This window comes from Epinephelus lanceolatus, chromosome 16, assembly GCF_041903045.1.
Source record: "Epinephelus lanceolatus isolate andai-2023 chromosome 16, ASM4190304v1, whole genome shotgun sequence".
NCBI lineage: Eukaryota > Metazoa > Chordata > Actinopteri > Perciformes > Serranidae > Epinephelus > Epinephelus lanceolatus.
In genome coordinates this window covers 42397296-42418928 of record NC_135749.1, presented here as the reverse complement: position 1 = coordinate 42418928, position 21633 = coordinate 42397296, and the positions used below count along the sequence as shown (strand labels likewise).

Sequence of the window (21633 nt, the reverse complement as noted above, 5' to 3'; positions counted from 1 at the left end):
AAATCAATTAGGATTTGTTTAAACATCACCAAACTCCGTGGACATTTTTTAACTAAGCCTTTAAAGCATGTCCCCAAAATGTTTCTGCAAGCTGACAAATAGGAAGCGACAGAGTTTCCAAAGAAGAGCGTGACCCGGTAAAGATTTGGTCATAAATGAATGAGCATCTGTCTGATTGTCATAAATCCTATTGTTTATCTTTAATGCAGGTGTCTCAAATTATCAAAGGTCTTGATCTTACCCAGCTTTCAACTTCCATGCTGGCTCAAACCCCCGAATTGCCGCTTGCAGCTATTTTTAATTATAATTGTTTTCTCTAAAAAAAAAACAAAAAAACAACAACTAGAAATTATGTGTATTTGTTGGTCCACTGTGGAAAAGTTTCACTACAGTCAATATGTGCCTAGTATATGTTGGTCCAAATGTTGTTATTTTGTCCAGGGTTATGTGTTAGTCATCCAAAGAAAAAAATTATCTGTCTGAAAGTGCTGAAAGTGCTTAAGGAAAGGCAGGTTTGTTCTCTCACAGAGCCTTTCAAACCAGCTGTGATTCAAAGTTTAATGGCAAAGAAATGTTTTAGAATTTTTGAAAACACAACAAAGAGAAAAACCTTTTGATAACTCTTGAGTTCCATCTGTAGATTGATTGTATGTATGTGTAATAGTCCATCCTTCTAAGAAAGGGAATTTGATGTAACTTTGGAGGAGGCACACTTCTGTATGCCATTTTCAGCCTGTAAAGTCTTTGAAACTGGATTCTCTAACATATCCTGCAGGGTGCTGTCATCAAACAAGACTCCATCTTGGAGCTGCTGCTGCAGCCACAGGATACTGTAGGACCAGCTGCTGGAGGAGTATGGCGCCCTCTCTGGCGAGATGGTGGAAATCGGGAGGCCAGTGCAGGATCAACCATTGGGGAGCTGGCTCTTTTGCAGAGACAACACAGCCTGCTGCAGGAGGAGCTGCTGAGGCTGCGGGATGCAGAAAGCCGGTTCAAGGACAGTGAAAGAGCACGGGCAAAACTGGAGAGGCAGTTCCGGCACATGAAGGTCTGCAGCGGGGCTGCACTTGCCTCCCAACATCTGGAGGAGCAAGCTTCTCAAGTGAGAACATTTGTGTTGCAATTTCATTAAGTTAGGGGACAGGTTTTAAAAGTCAAAATTGAGAGGCTGAGATCAGAATCACAATTAGTTTTATTGCTAAGTAGGTTTTCACACACAAGGGATTTGCCTTGGTGTTTTTGGTGCATAACCATTAACATAACAAGAGGGAATTATAATACAAGTAAGTACTGCAAAATTCAAGAAACATTAAATATAGAATAAAGAATCTTATAAAAAAAAATGTTTTAAAACTAATTTTAAAAATATGTACAGTTATCTGTTTTAAAATGAAAGCTGTACAGTCTGTGCAGGGATGAACAAAATATTGACTTGGCAATGTCCAAAAGTTTCTAGTATTAAGTATTAAGAAAATGCTGTTGGGAGAAGTTTGCCTGTGGGGCTTTCTACTAGACAGAGATTTCTTGGTTAAGATCAGGAACGATAATCATTGTTTGGGTTAAAATGAACAGATTGAGAGAACAGATAATGTTAGATTAGTTGAATAGAATGGCCTATAGGCAAACTTCTCCCATGTGTGCAGTGTACAGAGATAACAGTCCAAAAGATGTGCATTAATGTAACCCATTTTAACAAACGTGGTGTGGCAGATTACAGCCACTCACCCTTTCTGCAGAGCAAATAATATGCTGCAGCAGAGACCTGCATGGGTGCCTTTTTGAAAAGCTGCACCCGCCTGCACCTGTTAATAAAAGTCCCACAACCCAACCTGCACCTGTGATTAAACACACACAAGCTACAGTCACTTATATTGAGCTAGGTTCTCCATTCTTGAATTACAAATCCAGTGGAGGACAAGTCTCTTTTACTGGCAGCACTCCATCAAGCAAACATTCATTGCCCAATAAGAGTGATGTTGTCCACAAACATTAGGAGTCTGACAGACTGGTGACTGGAGGTGCAGTGAGAAGAACAGAGGGCCAAGGATGCAGGAAGCTAATGCTGATGGTCCAGGAGTTAGAGATGTGTTTTCCCAGCTTTACATGCTAGTTCTTGTGAGACAGGAAGTCTGTGATTCATCTGCAGGTAGAGTCAGGCACTTGTAGCTGGGAGAGCTTGTCCTGTGACAAGGCCAGGATGATGGTGTTAAAGGCAGAAATTAATTCCACAAACAGGATCCTGGCCTAGGTTCCTGAGGAGTCCAGGTACTGAAGATGAAGTAGAGGGCCATTTTGACTGCATCACTTGCTGACCTGTTGGCTAAGTAGGCAAATAGCAGGGTGTCAATAAGTGGGTCAGCGATGGTTTTGAGGTGGAACAGGACAAAGTGCTCAGGAGACAAAGAAGTCAGGGCGACAAGTCTGTAGTCTCTAAGTTCTGTGGTCTAGTGAGATGTTTAAGATGTCTGTGAACGCTGGCACAGCTGACAAGCACAGTGCTTCAAGGTAGAAGGAGTCTGGTGTGGCTGCTTTGTGGGGGTTCTGTTTCTTATGTTCTGTCTCTCTCTTATTTACATCCCTCTCCAGAATGGAGAGAGTCATCTTTGTATTGGGGGATATCTTAACTTATAGTCCCTAGTATCAGTCAAGTTCCAAAACCACTGGAATCTACATCTACATCTCCCAAAATACAGCTCAGCAGCATCTTAATATTATATACGCTGTGCCTGGTAAACATCTGTTATATCTTTCAAACTCCACACTCTCAGCTTTTATGCAGGTATTCTGTTAAAAATTTGTAGTCTCAATCCCAAACTGAGAAAACTCTGATTATGTTATAGTAATGTCACAGGGCTATTGTTTGCTCAGACAAGTTCTTCCAATATATATATATATATATATATATATATATATATATATATATATATATATATATATATATATATATATATATATATATATATATATATATCAGTGATTAGCAATTTTACAGCACAGGCACAAATGTTCACTTGGTTTCTACAGACTTTTTTTTTTCTTTTTTCTTGCTGTTTCAGCCTGCATCTCTGCAGCAAGGAAGAGATGTCTCAACTGGAGTTGATACCCTATGGGCCAGCCAGTTACCGGCACACCAATCAGATGGCCTCCAGGATGGCAGTGATTTGGAGGTAGACATGACGTCAGATGATGATGATGGGACGGTTTCTGAAAGCTCCAAAGGTCAGATTAAAGCCATAACACACAATGACTGTGAATGTTACATGCATCATTTAGGTATTATAGTGTTTTTTTTAGAGTAGTAAAATATTTTACTCGAGTAAAAGTAGTTACTTTCAGGAAATTTTACTAAAGTGAACGTAAAATTACACATCACATCAACCAACTATACACTTTTTGCCGTTCTCAGTATAGATCTCAGAAAATTAACCAAAAAAAAAAAAGACACAGGGTCACACAAGAGTCACACAATTAAACAAAAATAACCACAACTAAACAAGAAGATGGGGCCCAGTTAACCTCAGCCCATAAAAACAACATGGAGCTGCAGCCCTGTGGCCCACAACCCGCAGGGATAGTTATCGGGACCAGGTGCATTGTTTGCCGGGCAGCAGAGACCCAGGCGTACCAGAGGGTCACTTTGATATTTATGCAAGTCGAGAGGGGTTCTTTGTCTGTTGTTTCTGCTTATGCACCAAATAGCAGTTCAGGGTACCTGGCATTCTTGGAGTCTATGGGGGTCTCCTGGAAGAGGTACCAAACAGGGAGTCTAGTTCTTCAGGGGGATTTCAACGCTCCTGTGGGTGACAATGGAGAAACCTGGAGGGGGGTGAACAGTCTGCCTGATCTGAAACTGAGTGGTGTATGTTATTGGACTTCTGTGCTAGTCATTGTATTGGCCATAACAAACACCATGTTTGAGCATTGGGTGGTTCGTAAGTGTACGTGGTATCAGAGCACACTCGGCCAAAGATCAATGCTTGACTTTGTGGTCGTTCGATCACATCAGCAGCCATGTGTCTTGGAAACTTGGGGAAAGACAGAAACAGAGCTGTCAATCTATTGGTGAGTTGGATCAGATAGCAGTGGAGGCTGCTGGACAGACCTGGCAAACCCAAACCATTAGGTAGGGTGAACTGGAAACATGTGGTTGAGGCCCCTGTCTGCAAGATCTTCAACTTTCACCTCTGGAAGAACTTTTCAAACATCCAGGGGTTGGTTGGGGACATGGAATCACAGTGTTCAAAGCTTTCATAGGGGTGGTTGTGGCTCAGGAGGTAGAAGTTGTTGTCCACTAATTGGAAGATCAGAGTTTTGATCCCAGGCTCCTCCAGTTTGCATGTCAAAGTATCCTTGGGCAAGATATTGAGCCCCAGATTGCACCTGATGGCTGTTCCATCGGAGTGTAAGTGCGTGTGAATGGTTACTGAGTAGCAAGTGGCACCATGTAATGTAGCCTCGGCCACCAGCGTGTGAATGTGTGTGTAAATGGGTGAATGTGACTCATAAAGGCACTTTGAGTGGTCAGAAGATTAGAAAAGTGATATACAAGTGCAGTGCAGTGTAGTGCATTGCGGAGGCAGCTGCTAAAAGTTGTGGTCGGGAGGTCGTTGGTGCCCGTTGTGGTGGCAACCTAAGAACCTGCTGGTGGACACCAATGATGAAGGAGGCCATCAGGCTGAAGAACGAGGCTCCCATCTGCTGCTTCAGGAGACTCTTTAAGCAGCAGACAGGTACTGGTTGGCCAGGAGGGCTGCAACTTTGGTGGCTGGCAAAACAAAAATCCAGGTGTTCCTATCTGTTCAAGGTTCTCACTGTCAGGTCCAAAGTCACAGTGTCAGATCAGTCACCCCAGTCAGTCAGTAATGCTGCCTCCTAAAGGCTGTGGAGCAGTACATTTCTCTCTGCTGAGGTGAGGAAACTCAAGGCTGATCAGCTCATCAGCTGAGTGGGAGCACTTGTCTGCAGTGCACCAACAGATTCACTCTGCACATCAGAGTGGCTGCAGCAGACAACAGAGAGACGGCTGTTCAGCTTGGGGGAAACCACAAAGAGGCTACTGGTATGAATTGATACTGACAAAATATTTACTGTCTTAATGAATTAATTGAATGAAATGGCCTGCTTAGATTTGATTTTCTCTTTGACTTATGTTTCTGTTTAAAATACTGTACTGTTTAAAGTGCTGCAGGTTACACATTGATTTCACTCTTTAATGTTAAAGTAACCAATGATGTTAAATGATAATGAAAATAAATGTTCTGTTTGTGACTTAGAGTTTGAATAAGTTATACAATATTTAACAAGGAAGGGATATTTATCAGAATTAATTCTTTTCAAGTAACAAAATGGCCTATGTGAAAAGAAACTGTATTGCAGTGCATATGTTTCTGCCAAAATAGTAGTTTGTTGCTCACTAAATATGCATTCCAGTAGTCAATGTTAGCTAAACACTATGAACATTGGTGATTTAATAAGATGCATTGATGTATCATGTTTGAAATGTTAAAATAGCAAACATTGCAAGTTAAGACCATTTAAGTTAAAGTTACATTATTTAAAATATTTAAAAATGAGTTAAAACATTGTCTCATTTCCTTTGAGAGTGATGATTGTATATTTCTGTTTCTATTTGAAGGTTTTCAACCTATTATACCTCTAAAACCTATTATACCTATAAAACTGTGAAGGGGAAAAGAGTTGTTCCCGTGCTTATTTATGGTTGACCAAGCCACTTTCAAGTTTGGGCAGAAGCTGAACAGACAGGATAACTCACCACACTCACCAAAAATTAATTTTACAAGATTACCTTGGACACATCAATGTTACAATTAACTTTAGCCCAATTCTTCATTTTTACAAAGAGAGCTTGAACACATCATAATGTAACTCAATGCAAACTTTGTCAGCTGTTATTTGTGACCACTGGCTGCTTAGAGCTAATGTTAACTAGATGTCTTCCTGCTGATTTTTAGTCTGTGAAAAACTGATGTAACAAAACATTAAAACATCAGCGACTGCCATCAAACTAACAATCTTGCAACAAGCTAATTTTCAGCGTAGCTGCCTCCCAGCGTGTCTTACTGGAGTAGGAAGTTTTCATTTCAGGGTGGGAGGGGCAGACAGCATGTTGCCTATTTCAAAATGTAGACTGCCTTGTTGAGCAAGTGAGAGAACACTGAGAACATTATATTAAACACAATCTAAGCCATACATTTTATTTTCCAGATGTAATAGAACAGTTTAACATATTGTTCAGTTCATAATGCATACCAACCCAAACCCTTGTCTGAATGGTTCAACAATATCAATATGTGTATTATTACACCACTTTTTCTCCCGGCTGTAATCGGTGAGTGCTGTCCAACTACACAGTAACTCACGATCAGCGACCACCATCCACAGCAGGTCATGGGTAACATAATTAAACTGGACATTGTAAACACCGCTAGTAGCAGGCAAACAGTAGCAGTGCCAGCCAATCAAAACAACGCGACAAGTCAACAACTAATTATAATGATGCATAAAGCCATAAACCCTGCAAAACACGGGAGGCGGGACTTCTTCCAAACTGTCAACCAAGCAAAAATACTATGGGATCCGAGAGCGAAACCTAAGGGATTACTTGGAGGTCACATTTGCGGCATCACTGGGAAGTGTGAACAAATCCAACATCTTATTGCAGACTCTATCAGAGACCTGGCTACATAAAAACTCTCCAAGTGCAGCATTATGCATCCCCGGATACAATATCTACAGGAGGGACAGGCCTGAAGGAAGAGGGGAGGGCTTAATGTTTTATGTCCGAGACACCATCAGCTGCAGTCACATTGAGTGGCGATGTGAAAATGAACTTGAATGCATTGGACTGAATATTACACTATCTCCCCAAATGTCTCTTACTCTTGTTGGCCTGTACAGACCACCCTCGTCTAAAATTTAGTTTTTTGATCAATTAAACACTCTACTAAAAGAATGTAATTTTGATAAAGAGGTAATATTAATGGGTGACATAAACTGCAACCAGGAAGACAAATGCAGTAGAAGTGTTCTTAAACGAATTACAAAAACCTTTGATTTGACACAGTTTGTTAAGGGACCGACAAGAATAACCCAGTCCTCCAAAACACTGATAGACTTAATATTCACTAATAAGCCAGAGAGAATTGTCAAGACTCTCAATATGATTACTGGGTTATCCAACCATAATTTATCCCTTATTGTTAGGAAACTGTCCAAAAAGCGTTTCAGTCCTGGGGCAAGAAAGCCTAGTAGTCAACTTCGAATACCTAAGGGGGAACAACATACTTTTGAAAATGCAATTGAATGGAATGGAATGTGAATGGAATAATATTCTGTCTTATTCTGATGCCGATTCTGACTGTCAGACCCTTTTGTCTACCATCCAATGTGTAATGAATACTTTTATGAGGAAAACAAAACCTAGCTGTAGACAAACAAACACTCTTCCATGGATAGGTGATGATTTACATAAAATGATGAGGCAGGGGGCACTGAAAGCAGCCATAAAATCAAAACTGACCACTGATAAACTAAAGTTTGTAGGACTGTGAAATAAGGGTACGAGAGAAATAAGGAAAGCAAAGGCTAATTTTTTCATTAATATCATTAACCAAGCAAAGGGAGATTCCAAACTGATTTGGGAGAATATGAATAAGCTGATTGGGAAACATACTGGGGGGAAAAGCGCCTAGAAATCAGTGTGAATGGTAGTATTACACAGGACGGACCTGAAATTGCAGCAAGCTTTAACTCCTACTTTGTGGAGTCAATGCGGACTCTGCAACAGAGCTCCCCTTCTAATCTGAATATGACCCCAGTGGATCACAATCAACCTGTCTTTGAGTTGTGTGAAATCACTGAAACTAAGGTGATGAAAATTATAAATTCCTTGAAGAACTCCAAAGCCAAGGATGTGTATGGTCTAAACACAATGCTCCTAAAAACATTCAATGAAAGCTTATATGGACCAATATAAGCCATTATTAACAGATCCTATAGTGAAGAGGCTTTTCCAAGAGCATGGAAGGAAGCTATAATAATCCCCATCTACAAAGCAAGTCAACTTTCTGAAGTATCTAACTATAGACCAATCAGCATACTACCTGTCATGTCCAAAATAGCAGAGAAACATATAGCTGAACAACTGACACACCACCTTAATACCAGCCCATTCGGTTTGCACCCCATGCAGTTTGGGTTTAGATCAAACCATTCAACAGAGACAGCAGTTTGCTTTCTCTTGGAGAATATTTGATCAAAGCTTGATAAGGGGGAGTTGTTGCAGCCACATTCTTAGATCTAAAGAAAGCCTTTGACACCTTGGATCATGGCGTCCTGCTCACCAAGCTTTCTCGGTACAATTTCTCCCCTAATACCATCAAATACATGAAGTCCTATCTCAATCAATCAATCAATTCAATCAATTTTATTTATAAAGCCCAATATCACAAATCACAATTTGCCTCACAGGGCTTTACAGCATACAACATCCCTCCTCTATCTGGAAGGTAGAACCCAGAGAGTAAGGGCAAATGGTGAGCTGTCTTCTGCCCTTAGCTGTGGTTTTGGTGTCCCCAGGGATCTATATTGGGTCCACTGCTGTTTATTTTGTACATCAATGATCTTCCATCTGTATGCAATGAGTCTGACATCCAGATGTATGTAGATGACATGGTTATTTATGTTTATGCAGCAACCAAGCAGCAAGCTGCAGACAAGTTAACAGCGGCGATGGCCCCGGTCACTGAATGGTTGAATAACTCATGTTTGCATTTAATCACCAAGAAAACTATAAATATGATTTTCATCAAGAGGTTGATGGACACCGTAACACCTGATGTCTATGTTACAGGGGAAAAGCTGACAGTTGTGTCTGAATATAAATACCTTGGTATAAAAATTTATTCAAATTTTACATTTAAAAAACATATCAAGTCAGTAGTAAATACAACAAAATTCCGCTTTCGTCACATCAGAAACTCATTGTCAACCAAAGCAGCAGCACTGTATTTTAATGCTATTATCATGTCACATCTTTCATATTGTCTGACTAGCTGGGCACAACCCTCCTGTACAGCATTAAAATCTGTACCAGTTTACCATCGGGCTGTGAAAGTACTAGACAAGAAGCCAAACACCCATCACTATTGTCACTGCATTAAAAACCAGAACCTACTAAGCTGGGATAATTTTGTTAAATTGAAAGAGGCCTGTCTTGCATGGCTTGGCTCCTCCCCCTCTTGGTGCCTTTATAAAACAGAAAACTGTGTAGTACCGAACAGGAAGTCTGCTTTTGGTCAGGCAGCCTTTTTTGTGAGAGCAGCTCTGACATGGAACAGTCTTCCTGCAACGCTCAGGGAGTATGATACATATCTTTTTTAAACGTAACTTGAAAGCATGGCTGAGAGATGGTCAACTCTGTGACCACCTGGTCTGAAACTGTCATGTATAATATATTTGTATTTTACTGTATTTAATTAGGTATTTTATGCAATGTATACTTTAATGATTGTAGTGCTCATGTCACCTGCCCCAGAGACTACGGTTGAAAATTATTTCAACCGTAGTCTCTGGGGCAGGTGACCTGAGCACTACAATCAAAATATGTCGGTGTAGCCAGGTTGGCATTAGCCAACCTGGCTACACCGGCATATTTACAGTAATGTTTATTAATGTGCATTGTCTCTGTATTTTAAACCGATAAACTAAACTAAACTAAACTAAACTAAACTAAACCAGTATCTTGGGGTTGTGCTATACACACAGCCTGTGGGCCACTCTGTCGGAACACTGATGGACAGCCCTGCAGCAAACAGTTTGCAAACTGCAGCCTGGGTTGATGGTGATACTGGTGACCATCATATTTGCGCTTGGGTTCATGGCAGCAGCCCATCTGGTGGTACCCAGAGGGCCAACACTTACCGTTACCATTCCTCCCTCAGTACAGGACAACCTGAGATACTGGAGGTCCACGCAACATGTATTGCAGGGAACACCATTGGGATGAGTTAACTCCCATGTCTCGGTGTGCTGCAGCCCTGAATAGGTAGAAGGCCTTACCTGGGGAGTCAAGTCAAGTCTGGCATATATATTCCCCCCTCTTTACATAATTTGTATGAAGCTAACTATGGTAAAATGATTCGGAGCATTACTAGTGATTTGGAACGATGGGCTGTGGTTCCCCTCTCCTTGATCGGTCGTGTTGAAAGTATCTGTATGAATGTTCTGCCAAGGCTGCTTTATTTATTCCAGATGTTACCTGTAGAAATTCCGAACTCAACTTTTGATAAGTTGGATAAAATAATTTCACATTTCATATGGCAAAAAAAGCGCCCTAGAATTAGACTTAAAACCTTACAGTTGTCTAAATTAGATGGCAGCCTTAAGCTTCCAAACTTGCACAAAAGAAGCCTTTAATAGTATGGATTCAGAACGACACATATACTAGATGGCTTAACATTGAACAAAGTATGTGCCCAGAGCCCATGCAAATTCTACCCTTTCTAGACACACCCATTAAAGAATTGGCAGATTGGACTAAGATTACTCTTAAAATCTGGAAAAAATCAGCTTTTGGCCTACCCAAGATAATTTCATCGTTAACAAGTATTGGATTTATGAAGACCTTTACACCTAACAACCTAGATATTGGTTTTAGAAAATGGTCAGACCACAGACTGGTTTATTTGCGGCAATTATTTAATGGTGGAAATCTTAAGACATTTGAACAATTGAAAAATGACCTTGATCTCCCAAGGACAGATTTCTTAAGATATTTACAACTAAGAACTTTCCTGACAACACACAAGGAATTGACAAAACTTATAAAATCTACCCCCATAGAAGAGTTCTTAATAGAAATACAAACAGGGAACAGAGATAAGAAAATAATTAGCAAATTATACCATATATTTTTGTCTATGAATCTGCACAACTTCCTACAGATAAAGCAGAGATGGGAAGCGGAAATGAACAAGGTTATATCACAGGATACCTGGAGGCAGGTGTACACTGAGGCACACCTGGCTACAAATTCTAACACATGGAGGGAATTTAAGTGGAAAATAATTACTAGATTTTTCAGGACACCAGAAATAGTAGCCAAGATGGGCCCAGCTCATTCAAGTTCATGTTGGAGGAACTGTGGAGCACATATTGCTACCCACACTCATATATTCTGGTCCTGTCCTAAATTAGGTGCTTATTGGAGAGAGGTATTTGATGCCCTTTAAGTGGTTTTCCAACAAGATATTTCACGGGAACCTACAGTGGCATTATTGGGGGTGATTCCTGAAGGACTGGAGGGGTGGGCCAAGAAATATTTATTGAATATATTGCTTACAGCTGCATTAAAGAGTATAACCATTAGATGGCTGAAACCAGATCCGCGTACTTATAACATATGGATCCAAAAAGTATGGGATCTTTATCAAATGGAGCAAATTACATACTCATTAAGCCTCCAAAGATCCATTTTTGCTGTTCGATGGAGCCCTGTTATCCCTTTGTTAATGCAGTGAGACTTGCTGCTTGACCCCTCTGTTTGACTTTTGCTCCTTGCTCCCTTTGGGGTACATCCCCCCCCCCCCCCTTTTTTTTTCTTTTTTTTTTTTTAACTTGTTTGTTTCCTTCTTGTGATGGTCGCTGCTGTTTCTCTGCCCCCCCCCCCCCCCCCCCCCCCCCCCTCTCTTTACTCTATGCGTCTTGGAGTGGACATTTAATATTTTAAGCATCTGACTAACACTTGAATATGTATAATTGTATATGGATACAGCTGGAAAGGAAGATAATTGTATGGATATATACTGTACTGTTGTTGACAAAAATAAATAAAAATTGAGTTAAAAAAAAGTCAAGTCAAATTTATTTATAAAGCACATTTAAAAACAACCCAAGTTGACCAAAGTGCTGTACAGTTAAAAACGAATAAAAGAGATACAAGTGAAGTAAAATAATAAACAGAACAAAAACAGCAACCAACATAGATCAAGGCACAAATAAACACATAGGCAACATCAGGAGGACTCAAAAGCTTTAGTAAAAAGGAACGTTTTTAGCCTTGATTTAAAAGAGTCGATGGAGGGGGCAAGTCTGACAGAGGGGGGAATGCTGTTCCAGAGTCTGGGGGCTGCGACTGCAAAGGCATGGTCACCCCTGAGTTTAAAATAAGGGCGTGGAACAGTTAAAAGCCCTAGGTTAGCCGACCTGAGGGGTCTGGAGGTGGAGTATGGGGTTAAAAGTTCTGTCATGTAGAAAGGGGCCACTCCATTCAGGGCTTTGTATGTGAATAAAAGAAGTTTAAAATCAATACAGTACTGCACTGGCAGCCAGTGGAGAGAGGACAGGGGTGATGTGGTCTCTCTTTCGGGTACCTGTCAAAAGTCTGGCTGCAGTGTTTTGTACTTCTTGTAAACGGGAGAGAGATGACTGATTAATTTCAGTGTAAAGAGAGTTGCAATAGTCCAAGCGGGTGGAAATGAAAGCATGGATGACTTTTTCTAGGTCGTTGAAACTGAGGAATGGTTTGATTTTTGCGATGGTGCGAAGTTGGAAAAAACTGGCTTTGACTACTGAATTGACCTGTTTATCAAACTTGAGTGCAGAATCGAAAATGACACAGAGGTTTTTGACATGAGGTTTGATAAGAGTGGACAGGCTGCCAAGACTATTGGATATCAGGTTGATGTTGTCAGAGGGGCCAAAGAGAATGATTTCGGATTTAGCTTCATTTAGTTGAAGGAAGTTTACTGCCATCCAGGACTTTATTTCACTGATGCAGATGAAGATGTTGGTGAGTTTGGATTGGTCGTTTGGAATGAGGGGAAGATAGAACTGGGTGTCATCAGCATAGCAGTGGCAAGAGATGTCATTTTTTTGAATGATTTGACCGAGGGGAAGCATGTAGATGGAGAAAAGAATGGGACCTAGGACTGAACCTTGTGGGTCCCCGCAGGAGAGAGTAGCTGGGGGAGAGGAGAGTGTGCCTATGTTTACAGAGAAGGTTCTATTGTTGAGGTAGGATGTGAACCAGTTCAGAGCAGTGCCATTAATTCCAGCGCCATGGTGGAGACAGTCTATTAATATGTTAGAGTGGTGGTGTGTGGCCTCCGATGGAGGTCTGACACATCAACCTCCTCAAGCTACAGGCAATGCTTTTGGTCCGAAAAAGGGAAAAATGCCAGCACTCACAAATGTCCTTTTGGTAAATTTAATAAACCAACTTGGATGGCAATACCAGAAACACAGACGTTTTGACAGAAAGTCTTCTTCAGTGTGTAACTCAGGTTACGGAAGTGGCGTTTAAGTACGCTCGAAGCAATCAGCACAGGTGTGTGGAAAGACACTTTACACTTCCGTCATACAATATAATGCCAACTCACAGGCAAGGAATAAACACAATAACAATACAACAATCTTAAACAAGTGTGTCACGGCAAAATAGCAGTAGATAACCCAAAAATAGATATACATATGCATAATAAGTTCTGCTCGTACAAAAAAGGCACTGTAAACAACAGTAAAATGTGTGTGCTTAAGGGGGCAGATAATGTACACAATTTTCAGATAACAATCAGATCATAAATGCACAGGAAAAGACTTACATAGAGTTACTGAGTAACAGTCCCTCTATTACCCAACAGATCACAAGTGCACTGAGAACAGCAATGGTGTGTGTATAAAGGGGCAGAGTATATGCCAATTCTTAATTCACAACCAGATCATAACTGTGCAGAAAAAAACTTACAAGAAGTCACTGACAAATGCACAGTAAGAAAAATAAAGTGCAAAAAAGTCACTGAGTAGCTGTCCCTCAATTAACAATCAGATCACGAATGCACAGTAAGAAGGATAAAGCATAAAAAAGTCACTAAGTAGCTGTCCCTCATAAAACAATCAGATCACAAGTGTACAGCAAGAAGAATAAAGTGCAAAAAAGTCATTGAGTAGCTGTCCCTCAATTAGCAGTCGGATCACAAGTACAGAGTACGAAGAATAAAGTACTGAGTGGCTGTCCCTCAATTAACAATTGGACCATAAATGCCTAGTAAAGTAAACAACATGCATCAAGACACTCTGAGTAGCCGTCCCTTGTTATGAGACAGATGTAAAAATACATTAGACATAGACAAAGTGTACAAATACATTCGGTCACTGTCCCTTACTTAATCAGATGATGAGTGCACAGTAAAATGCATAGAGTACAACAGATCTGCATCTTTATCCCATAAATAACGGTTGGGAAAGAAGTACAGAAAAAAAGAAGAGAACTTCATAGAAATAGTCACTCCTCATGCTTTTGGTCGCCAACACTTCAGGCCCCTGACACAGGGGAAACACCTGTGAGTGAGCACTGACAACCGCCTTGTGTGCTGCCTTATATACTATAGGGTCCACATGTATTTGGGTAGGCATATTCTGACTGGCCAGCCATGTTGATTCAGATTTCAGTGGGCAAATGGGTGCTTGTGATTGGAGGAGTATTACCCATAGAGTCCAGTGGAGGGTTCCGCCTGTGCTAATAGAACAAGGGTTTCAATATCGTAACCTTTGTTTCGTTTCCTGTGTCCAGTGCTGTGCCCATTCCTAGTGTTTTGTGTTTTTGCATTCCTGGAGGTTTTGTTGCATTTCATTTTGCTTCCTGCCTGTTTGTGGACTCTCTGTAAGTTTAGTTTCTTTATTAGATATTGAACTTGTCCTACTGCCTGCTAATCTGTTTTATCTGTGTCTTGATCCATACGTCTACCTGCTCCTCCCATTATGACAGTAACAGAGTAAATATATAGCATTACTAACCACCAATAGCACCTATTTCGTCAGTCCTGCAACAAGGCCGTGTCATAGTTACCACTACTTCCTTATTAAAGCAAATACTATTTTACTTACAATGTATTTCCATTCACTTGCTGTGCTGCTTTTCTGAGTACAACTGAGAAAATATCAACCAAAGGAATAACTTCCTGCAGATGTGTCACATTATAGCACAAGAACAGCAGTGCAGCATATGTTTAGTTTAATTGACAGTAACTTAATAGTAAAAATAATAAATGTATAATAATAATAATGATAATAAGAATAATAAGAATACTATTAAGCGAATATAAGAGTAGTGAGTATGACATGACTCCGTTGTTGTACTGATGGAATTTCTGCTTAGAAATGTACATAATTAATGCAAACATGGATTTTTTGTAGAATCAAGGGCTGAATTTTGATTTGTTCTCTGTTTTTCAGATCTTCAAGGTATTCCAGAGGTGATCTGATCCCCGGCAAGTTACACTTTGCTAATAAGCTTAAAAAAAACTACAGTTGATTATAATATAAACTGATCGACTCCAACAAAGCGCATGTCTACCTTTTCTGCTAGTCTTAATGTTTATTTAGCTGCTTGTCTGTGGAGTAGATGGCTTGTGACAGTGAGTTGTTTTATTTTATTTTTTGTTATGCTTTGGATCGGTTGACCAGGGGTGTGAAATACTGAAAAAATTATTAGTACTTAGTTTATGTATTAAAAAGACAACAATACAAAAAGCTTTGCAAAAAAATATTTTTTAAAAATCAGATTTGCATCTTTTGTAGGTAATTTAGGTGTCTTGATCATGTTTGACAGACTCCAGTCCTTCCCTGTTGACTGTTGGACAGCATTAACCATAACCCTGATATGGCAGTCAAAGTCACACTGCTACTTTTGAAAATTCTTAAAAGCTAAAAATGATGCTCCTTAAAACGAGAAAAAAAAAAATTCTATTCAATGCCACCATTAAGATCAGTAAGCCACAACCCATTCTGAAATACCATAAAAATACATAACAAGCACAATCTAAATCAATCAAAGCTTATCATATAAGGTTTTGTCTTTGCCAGGTCTTACAGTATAAGTTGAAACTACTAAAAATAACAGCTGTGTCAGTCCTTTGTTTAAGATTCCTAAGTTTTTGGTCCAAGACTCACTCATTGAATATTTTACACTAAACAATATAACCATTGCTTAAAGACACAGTGTGTAGGAATTTCTCCCATCTAACGTTGAAATCATATATTGCATTCAAACGGATAGCGCACTCTAGCGCCTCACTGTTTCAAACGCGTATTGCAACAACGGTAGCCGCTGTGTACCAAAAAGCTATGATAACATTGATGAAACCATGTCATCCGATACTTCATGGAGTATTCATTCAGGCTCCTACACAGACACACGTGACGCGAGTTGACAAACCCCCTCCTCACCATGCTGGCTGTGTTTACAATGCAGGATTGTTGTGTAAAATGAAACAAACCAGTCATGTCATGTCTTTTGACAACTGACAAGTGGTTCAACCTCACACACCTCATCCCTCTCTTCACATCACTGCGCCACTACTACTACTGCAGCATACCAAAGTCCCACTCTTTGAGAATAATGCAGGATCATGCATATGCAGCATCACGGGAGACGGAATCTTCGTCACCAAGAAAGCGCAAAAGGGAATCAAAAAGGCAACATGACCGGCGAATTCAAAAAACAAGGGTCAACATCAGGGTAGCCTTTCCCAGGTGGAGAGGGCTGCTGTGCTGAAGGAGAAAGGTAATGCAATCACAGGCCAGCACCGTTGTTAGCTGTTAGCCGCTGTTAGCTGGTTTGTGTTATGCCATGTCCATTATTTGCATTTGTAGCACCCCCTTACGGGTTCCTTTAAAGGGGCAATAAGCGAAATCGTTTCACCGCTAGGTTCACTGTTGTGCACTGCCTGTAGAGCAAAACAAAGTGTGTCATGAGCCACTCCTCCCTCTACCTCTGGTCTCCAAGGGAGACGAAATAAAACCTAAACAGCCAGCTTAGTTTAGCAGTTAGCAATGTCTTTCACTCACTCTTGGTCTCTGCTGTGTTTAGCTATTTCACTGCTTTCCTGTTAGTGTTAGCACTACTCGGCTACCACGCTAACGCTCCAACTCCAACTGAGCCGGGAGCCGGGCTCACGGTCTCACGGAGAAGAATTGGAATGTTAGCATGGCATCCCATTAGTGCTAACGTCCCCACGCTTCTCTGCCAGGCTCAGTGAGTCGGAGCCGAGAAGCGTGGGGACGTTAGCGTTAGCACCAGTCGGCTGCCATGCTAACGTCCCGGGAGCCTGCTTCTCGGCTCCGGCGAGCTCTAGCGTGGAGCCTGGCAGGCTCACGGAGAGGAGAGGAATGTTGGCGTTAGCTCCCAGAGTTAGCACTAGAGCTACTACGGCTATTGGAATAGCTTGCAGCTATGGAGCGCTTCTACCAGCTCTTCTAGTCACTGAGCCTCGCCTCCATTTCGGCAAATATATTGCATTTATTACAGGGACCATCATCATTGAAGTAGGCAGGGGAATAGCTAAACACAGCCGCCAGGCTGCCCACCAGGCTACATTTTATAATGCTAATTGCAAATGTTAGCTGAGCTGCCGGGCTACTCACCTAACACAACCAAAACGCCTGACCCATTGCTGGGACCAAGCCGCTAATACCTTGAGCTCCGGACATTAACCCATGCTACAATTGTAACATTAAATTTAATTGAATCGACATAGCGACATGTGCCTAACGTTACTGTAACACTAATTAAAACAGACATTTGACTTTATGTTGTACCTGTCCAGGAGAAGAAGAGCTAGCTCCGAGTCAGATTGTAGCCCCTTTAGCTCTTGCAGTGCTCTCCACCTTGGAAATGCAAGACCAATGTTAATCCGAGTTCTGTCCCTTTCTTTATCCGACAACTTCTTCGCCAACAACCGTTGTTTCTTTAGAGGTAATGTCAGATCCTGGTCATCTTCAGGTGGACGTTCCGCTCTCTGCCATTTCATTTCGAAAATACGCGCTGCCATTGCTCACCGGCTGTAGCCTTTTATAGGGAGGGAGGGCCAAGGGCTCCAAGAGGAGGAGGAGGAGGAGGGGGGGGAATTCACATGAATGTGCATGAACGCGCAGCCTGACTGGCTTTTAAACAATGGGCTGGAGATCAACACAGAGAGAGGGTGTGTGAGGTCATGCTATACTCCAAAAATGAAATTACACCTCTAGTTCTTCACATAGCAATTTTTTAATTCCTTCAATCTAGAAATGATGAATTTCGCTTATTGCTCCTTTAAATAAAACTTTTCGGGTATGTTTTCGGCACTTAATGTGGACATATCCTGCAAGTTTTGTAATGATTGACTGAAAGGTGGTGGTGTCAGGTCTATTTATGTGCTGAACCACGTCACTTTTAAGGTTCATAGGTCAATATCCTCAAAACGCAATGAGATATCAAAAAGCTTTAAATAACTTGGATAAGCTTGGCTCAGTAATGTTCCACAGAAAAATTAGTAAAAAACGAACATATGGTTAATAAACTTTATTTATATCAAAGATATATGCACTTTTAAAAACAGAGTTACAAAGTGCTTTGCATGATTGAACCAGGATCTAAAACAATGCAGGATGTAGGCAAATAAAATCAGGCAGTTTTTAAGTTTTTTTAAAAAAAAACAACAACATAAATACCTACAATAAAACAGATAAGTGATGTAGGGAATTAACTACCCTGAAGACTGCACTGAGGCAAATTTTAAACAATTAGAAAAAAACAAACAAAAATAAAAGAGCAGAATACTCAATGACAATACAAGATAAAAACAATAGACTCGTACATCACTACTAGTCACCTTTAGTTTTTAGCCAGGACTGAGGAACAGTCAGCAGAGCCCCACCTGAGGATCTGAGGCTGCACCTTGGCTCATAGACGTACAGCATTTCAGCAATGTAGCTGGAGGCTAAACCATGAAATGCTTAAAGAGATCAGTAAAATCGTAAACTCTAGTCTAAAACAAGTGAAGAGAGGCTAACACAGGGATGATATGATCATGCAGCTGCATTTTGGACCAACTGAAGGCATGAGATTACTTTTAGACTGAACTCTAAATACAATGAGTTACAATAATCTAACAGGGAAGAGTTAAAAGAATGGATGACTGGGATCAAGATCTTGAGATCAAGCCCACAAAGAAAATACTTGACCTTTGATATGCTCCTTCATTGATAGAATCAGAACTGGACAATTTTTGTAATTTGTTTTTCATAAGCATGGTCACTGTCAAATATCCTTCTGGGGTTTCTGGGTACAGGTTTGGCATTTGCAGACAAGAGACCAAGATGGTTCTGTAAATTGGGATGATTTTTGTGAATCAAAGAGAATTATTTCTGATTTGTTTTCATTAAATTGCCTTCTTCAACAGTTTTAATGGGACATATATTGATGTATCTACATAGCAATGGTACTGGGTTACTGGATTTTGTTTATGATGTCAAAGTGGTAGCATGTGCATGCAGAATATGAAGGGGCCAAGGATGGAGCCTTAAGGAACACCAAAGGTCAGAGGGGCAGTGGTCCTAATACCAACCTACTTTTGGAGGTGTTTCAATAAGAACAAGTGATCGACAGTGTGAAATGTGGAGCTCAAATCCAGAGGAATTAAATTTGAACAATCACCAGCATCAGCTGTGTATAAAAGGTCAATGATGACATGGTACTCAAATGACGATTTAGAAATGGGTCTATTTTTTTTTTTTTTTTTAAAATCAGTAGGGTCAAAGTCCAGTTTGTTCAGTATCTTCAAAATGCAATGAGAAATCAACAAGCTTTTGATAACTTAAGATATGCCTGGTGCAATATTGAACATTGAATTGCCCCTTGAGGATGAATAAAGTTATTCTTATTCTTAAGTTATTCTTATAATGATAACACAGAAAAATACAGAAAAATTGATGTATGTCAAACTGCTGTATGGTTTAGGAGATGTCAAAATGTGAATTTCAAAAAATTCACAATGGTGCAATCTTTTCAAACTGACTTTTAATGGTTCTTTAGACTTCTTTGTAGAGCACATTGAGCTGGACTTTTGTGTCAGATTTCAAGTCAGTCCAACTTATTGGGTAAGGGGTGTGGCATTTCCAATATTTAAATAAATGATATAGAATTTTAACAGCGCCACTGTCAGGTCGATTGGGCAAATATTTCTTGGGCCGCATTTGCACACAACTTCCAGTCATTGGTGAAAATTTCAGCCCTTCAGGCTTGATCCCCTATTAATAACAAACCAGCACAAAAACAATAAGGTTTTAAACCTTCAGATGAACCCCCATAGTAATAATAAACCAGCACAAAAATGATAGGGTTTCAACCCTGCGTGTTAATAATAAGAATACTAATAAGTAAACAGAGCAAAAACAATAGGATTTCAGCCCTCAGGGACTGATAATATTTATTGATAACAATAGAATTTTTGGAACAGGAGTTCTGAGATCTCTGAAGTAACAAACTAAGAGGAGCTTTAAATTCATGGTAAGAAAATAGTCAATAGACTACTGACTGGCTTGGTTGTTCTGCATGTTTTCCAACCTATCTTCTTCTTTTTATAACTACTGCAATAGAAATTAGGTTCTAGCGTTATTGTGTTTTTATCCTTAAGGTTTTATTGTATGTTAGGACTGGCTGATTGCTCTCTGCAGGTTACAGACTTGCACTTTTCTGCCAAATGAATGTAATGTTATCTTCAGCATATAGCTTTCCAGTGGATTTTAAATGTTAATACAATGGTTTAAACAGCCTTTTAAGCGTTGCAAATGTCTCTGTGGCTACAAATAATTTTAAACTTTCCACAGATATCCTCGTACTGGAATATTCCATCTGTATGTCTACAATTCTTGATGGCAAATATTTCTCAAAGCCAACATGAGAGGTATAAGGTATTATTTCAGCAGATGCTGTATTTGTCAGTGACATTGTGAGAACTAACAAAGAACAAGGATTGTACACCCTTGTGTTATTCATGTGAATTGTATTACTACACACAATAAATAAATAAATAATTGTAATATAAAACGTGTTGTGCATTGTGTTGATGTAAAAATTCAAAGAATGGTCCTCCTAGTTGGAGAAAACAATAGAAGACGGATGATATGTAATGATGACATGTCACTGATATACTTACATTAAGGCATACATACCAGTGATCTGGGCTGAGGTCAGTAACTGGGGAGGCACTACGTTATGAAAGCCAGATTAAACTGTGCTTGTGCTGCGTCTTTCTCACACACACACACACACACACGCACGCACACACACACAGTTAGCTTCAGAATGCCAAACATAAATGAACACTTACTCACCAATCTGTAGATCTAGGCTGCTTTTAGATAACAACAAAAAATTGCGACATTGTAAATTCCGACATTTTAAAACTTATCCTTACAGTAGCTACAATGAATTCTCAATTCTGTCTGTCATTGGAAACCAACTGCCCACATTTCCAGTGTGAAATCTCTGGATACTTCTTTTTGTTTTGTTTTTTTTGGAATATTTTATTTTTAATTTTTAATTTTAGAAGAACAGTGCAACTTATTCACACCAAAACTCAATAATAAAAGATACAGTTAAAAAAACTCTGAGGTGAAAGAATAATTACATTTAGCTAAATAAATAAAATAACAAATCAAAATAATAGTAATAAAGTAAATTACAAAATAAATAAATGTTAAAAAAAAAAGGCAACATAATCATACATTTATTATGTTGTGATACACTTGTCACTAAAAATATCTCAACTATTGTACCTGAATGCTAGTATTAGC

At 39.9% G+C, this 21633-nt stretch overlaps 1 protein-coding gene across 2 annotated transcripts in view; it reads left to right on the top strand.

Annotated features, from left to right (window-relative positions):
* LOC117251103 (rho guanine nucleotide exchange factor 2-like) overlaps nucleotides 1-20884 on the top strand; it is a 377871-nt gene extending 356987 nt beyond the window's left edge. For both annotated transcript variants that reach the window (XM_078176114.1, XM_033617091.2), the window contains exons 21-23: nucleotides 776-1102; nucleotides 3057-3219; nucleotides 15253-20884. In XM_078176114.1, the coding sequence (XP_078032240.1) occupies nucleotides 776-1102; nucleotides 3057-3219; nucleotides 15253-15281 (519 nt within the window). In that variant the 3' untranslated portion in view covers nucleotides 15282-20884. The remainder of the gene's footprint in view (nucleotides 1-775; nucleotides 1103-3056; nucleotides 3220-15252) is intronic.
* The last annotated feature ends 749 nt before the right edge of the window (nucleotides 20885-21633 follow it).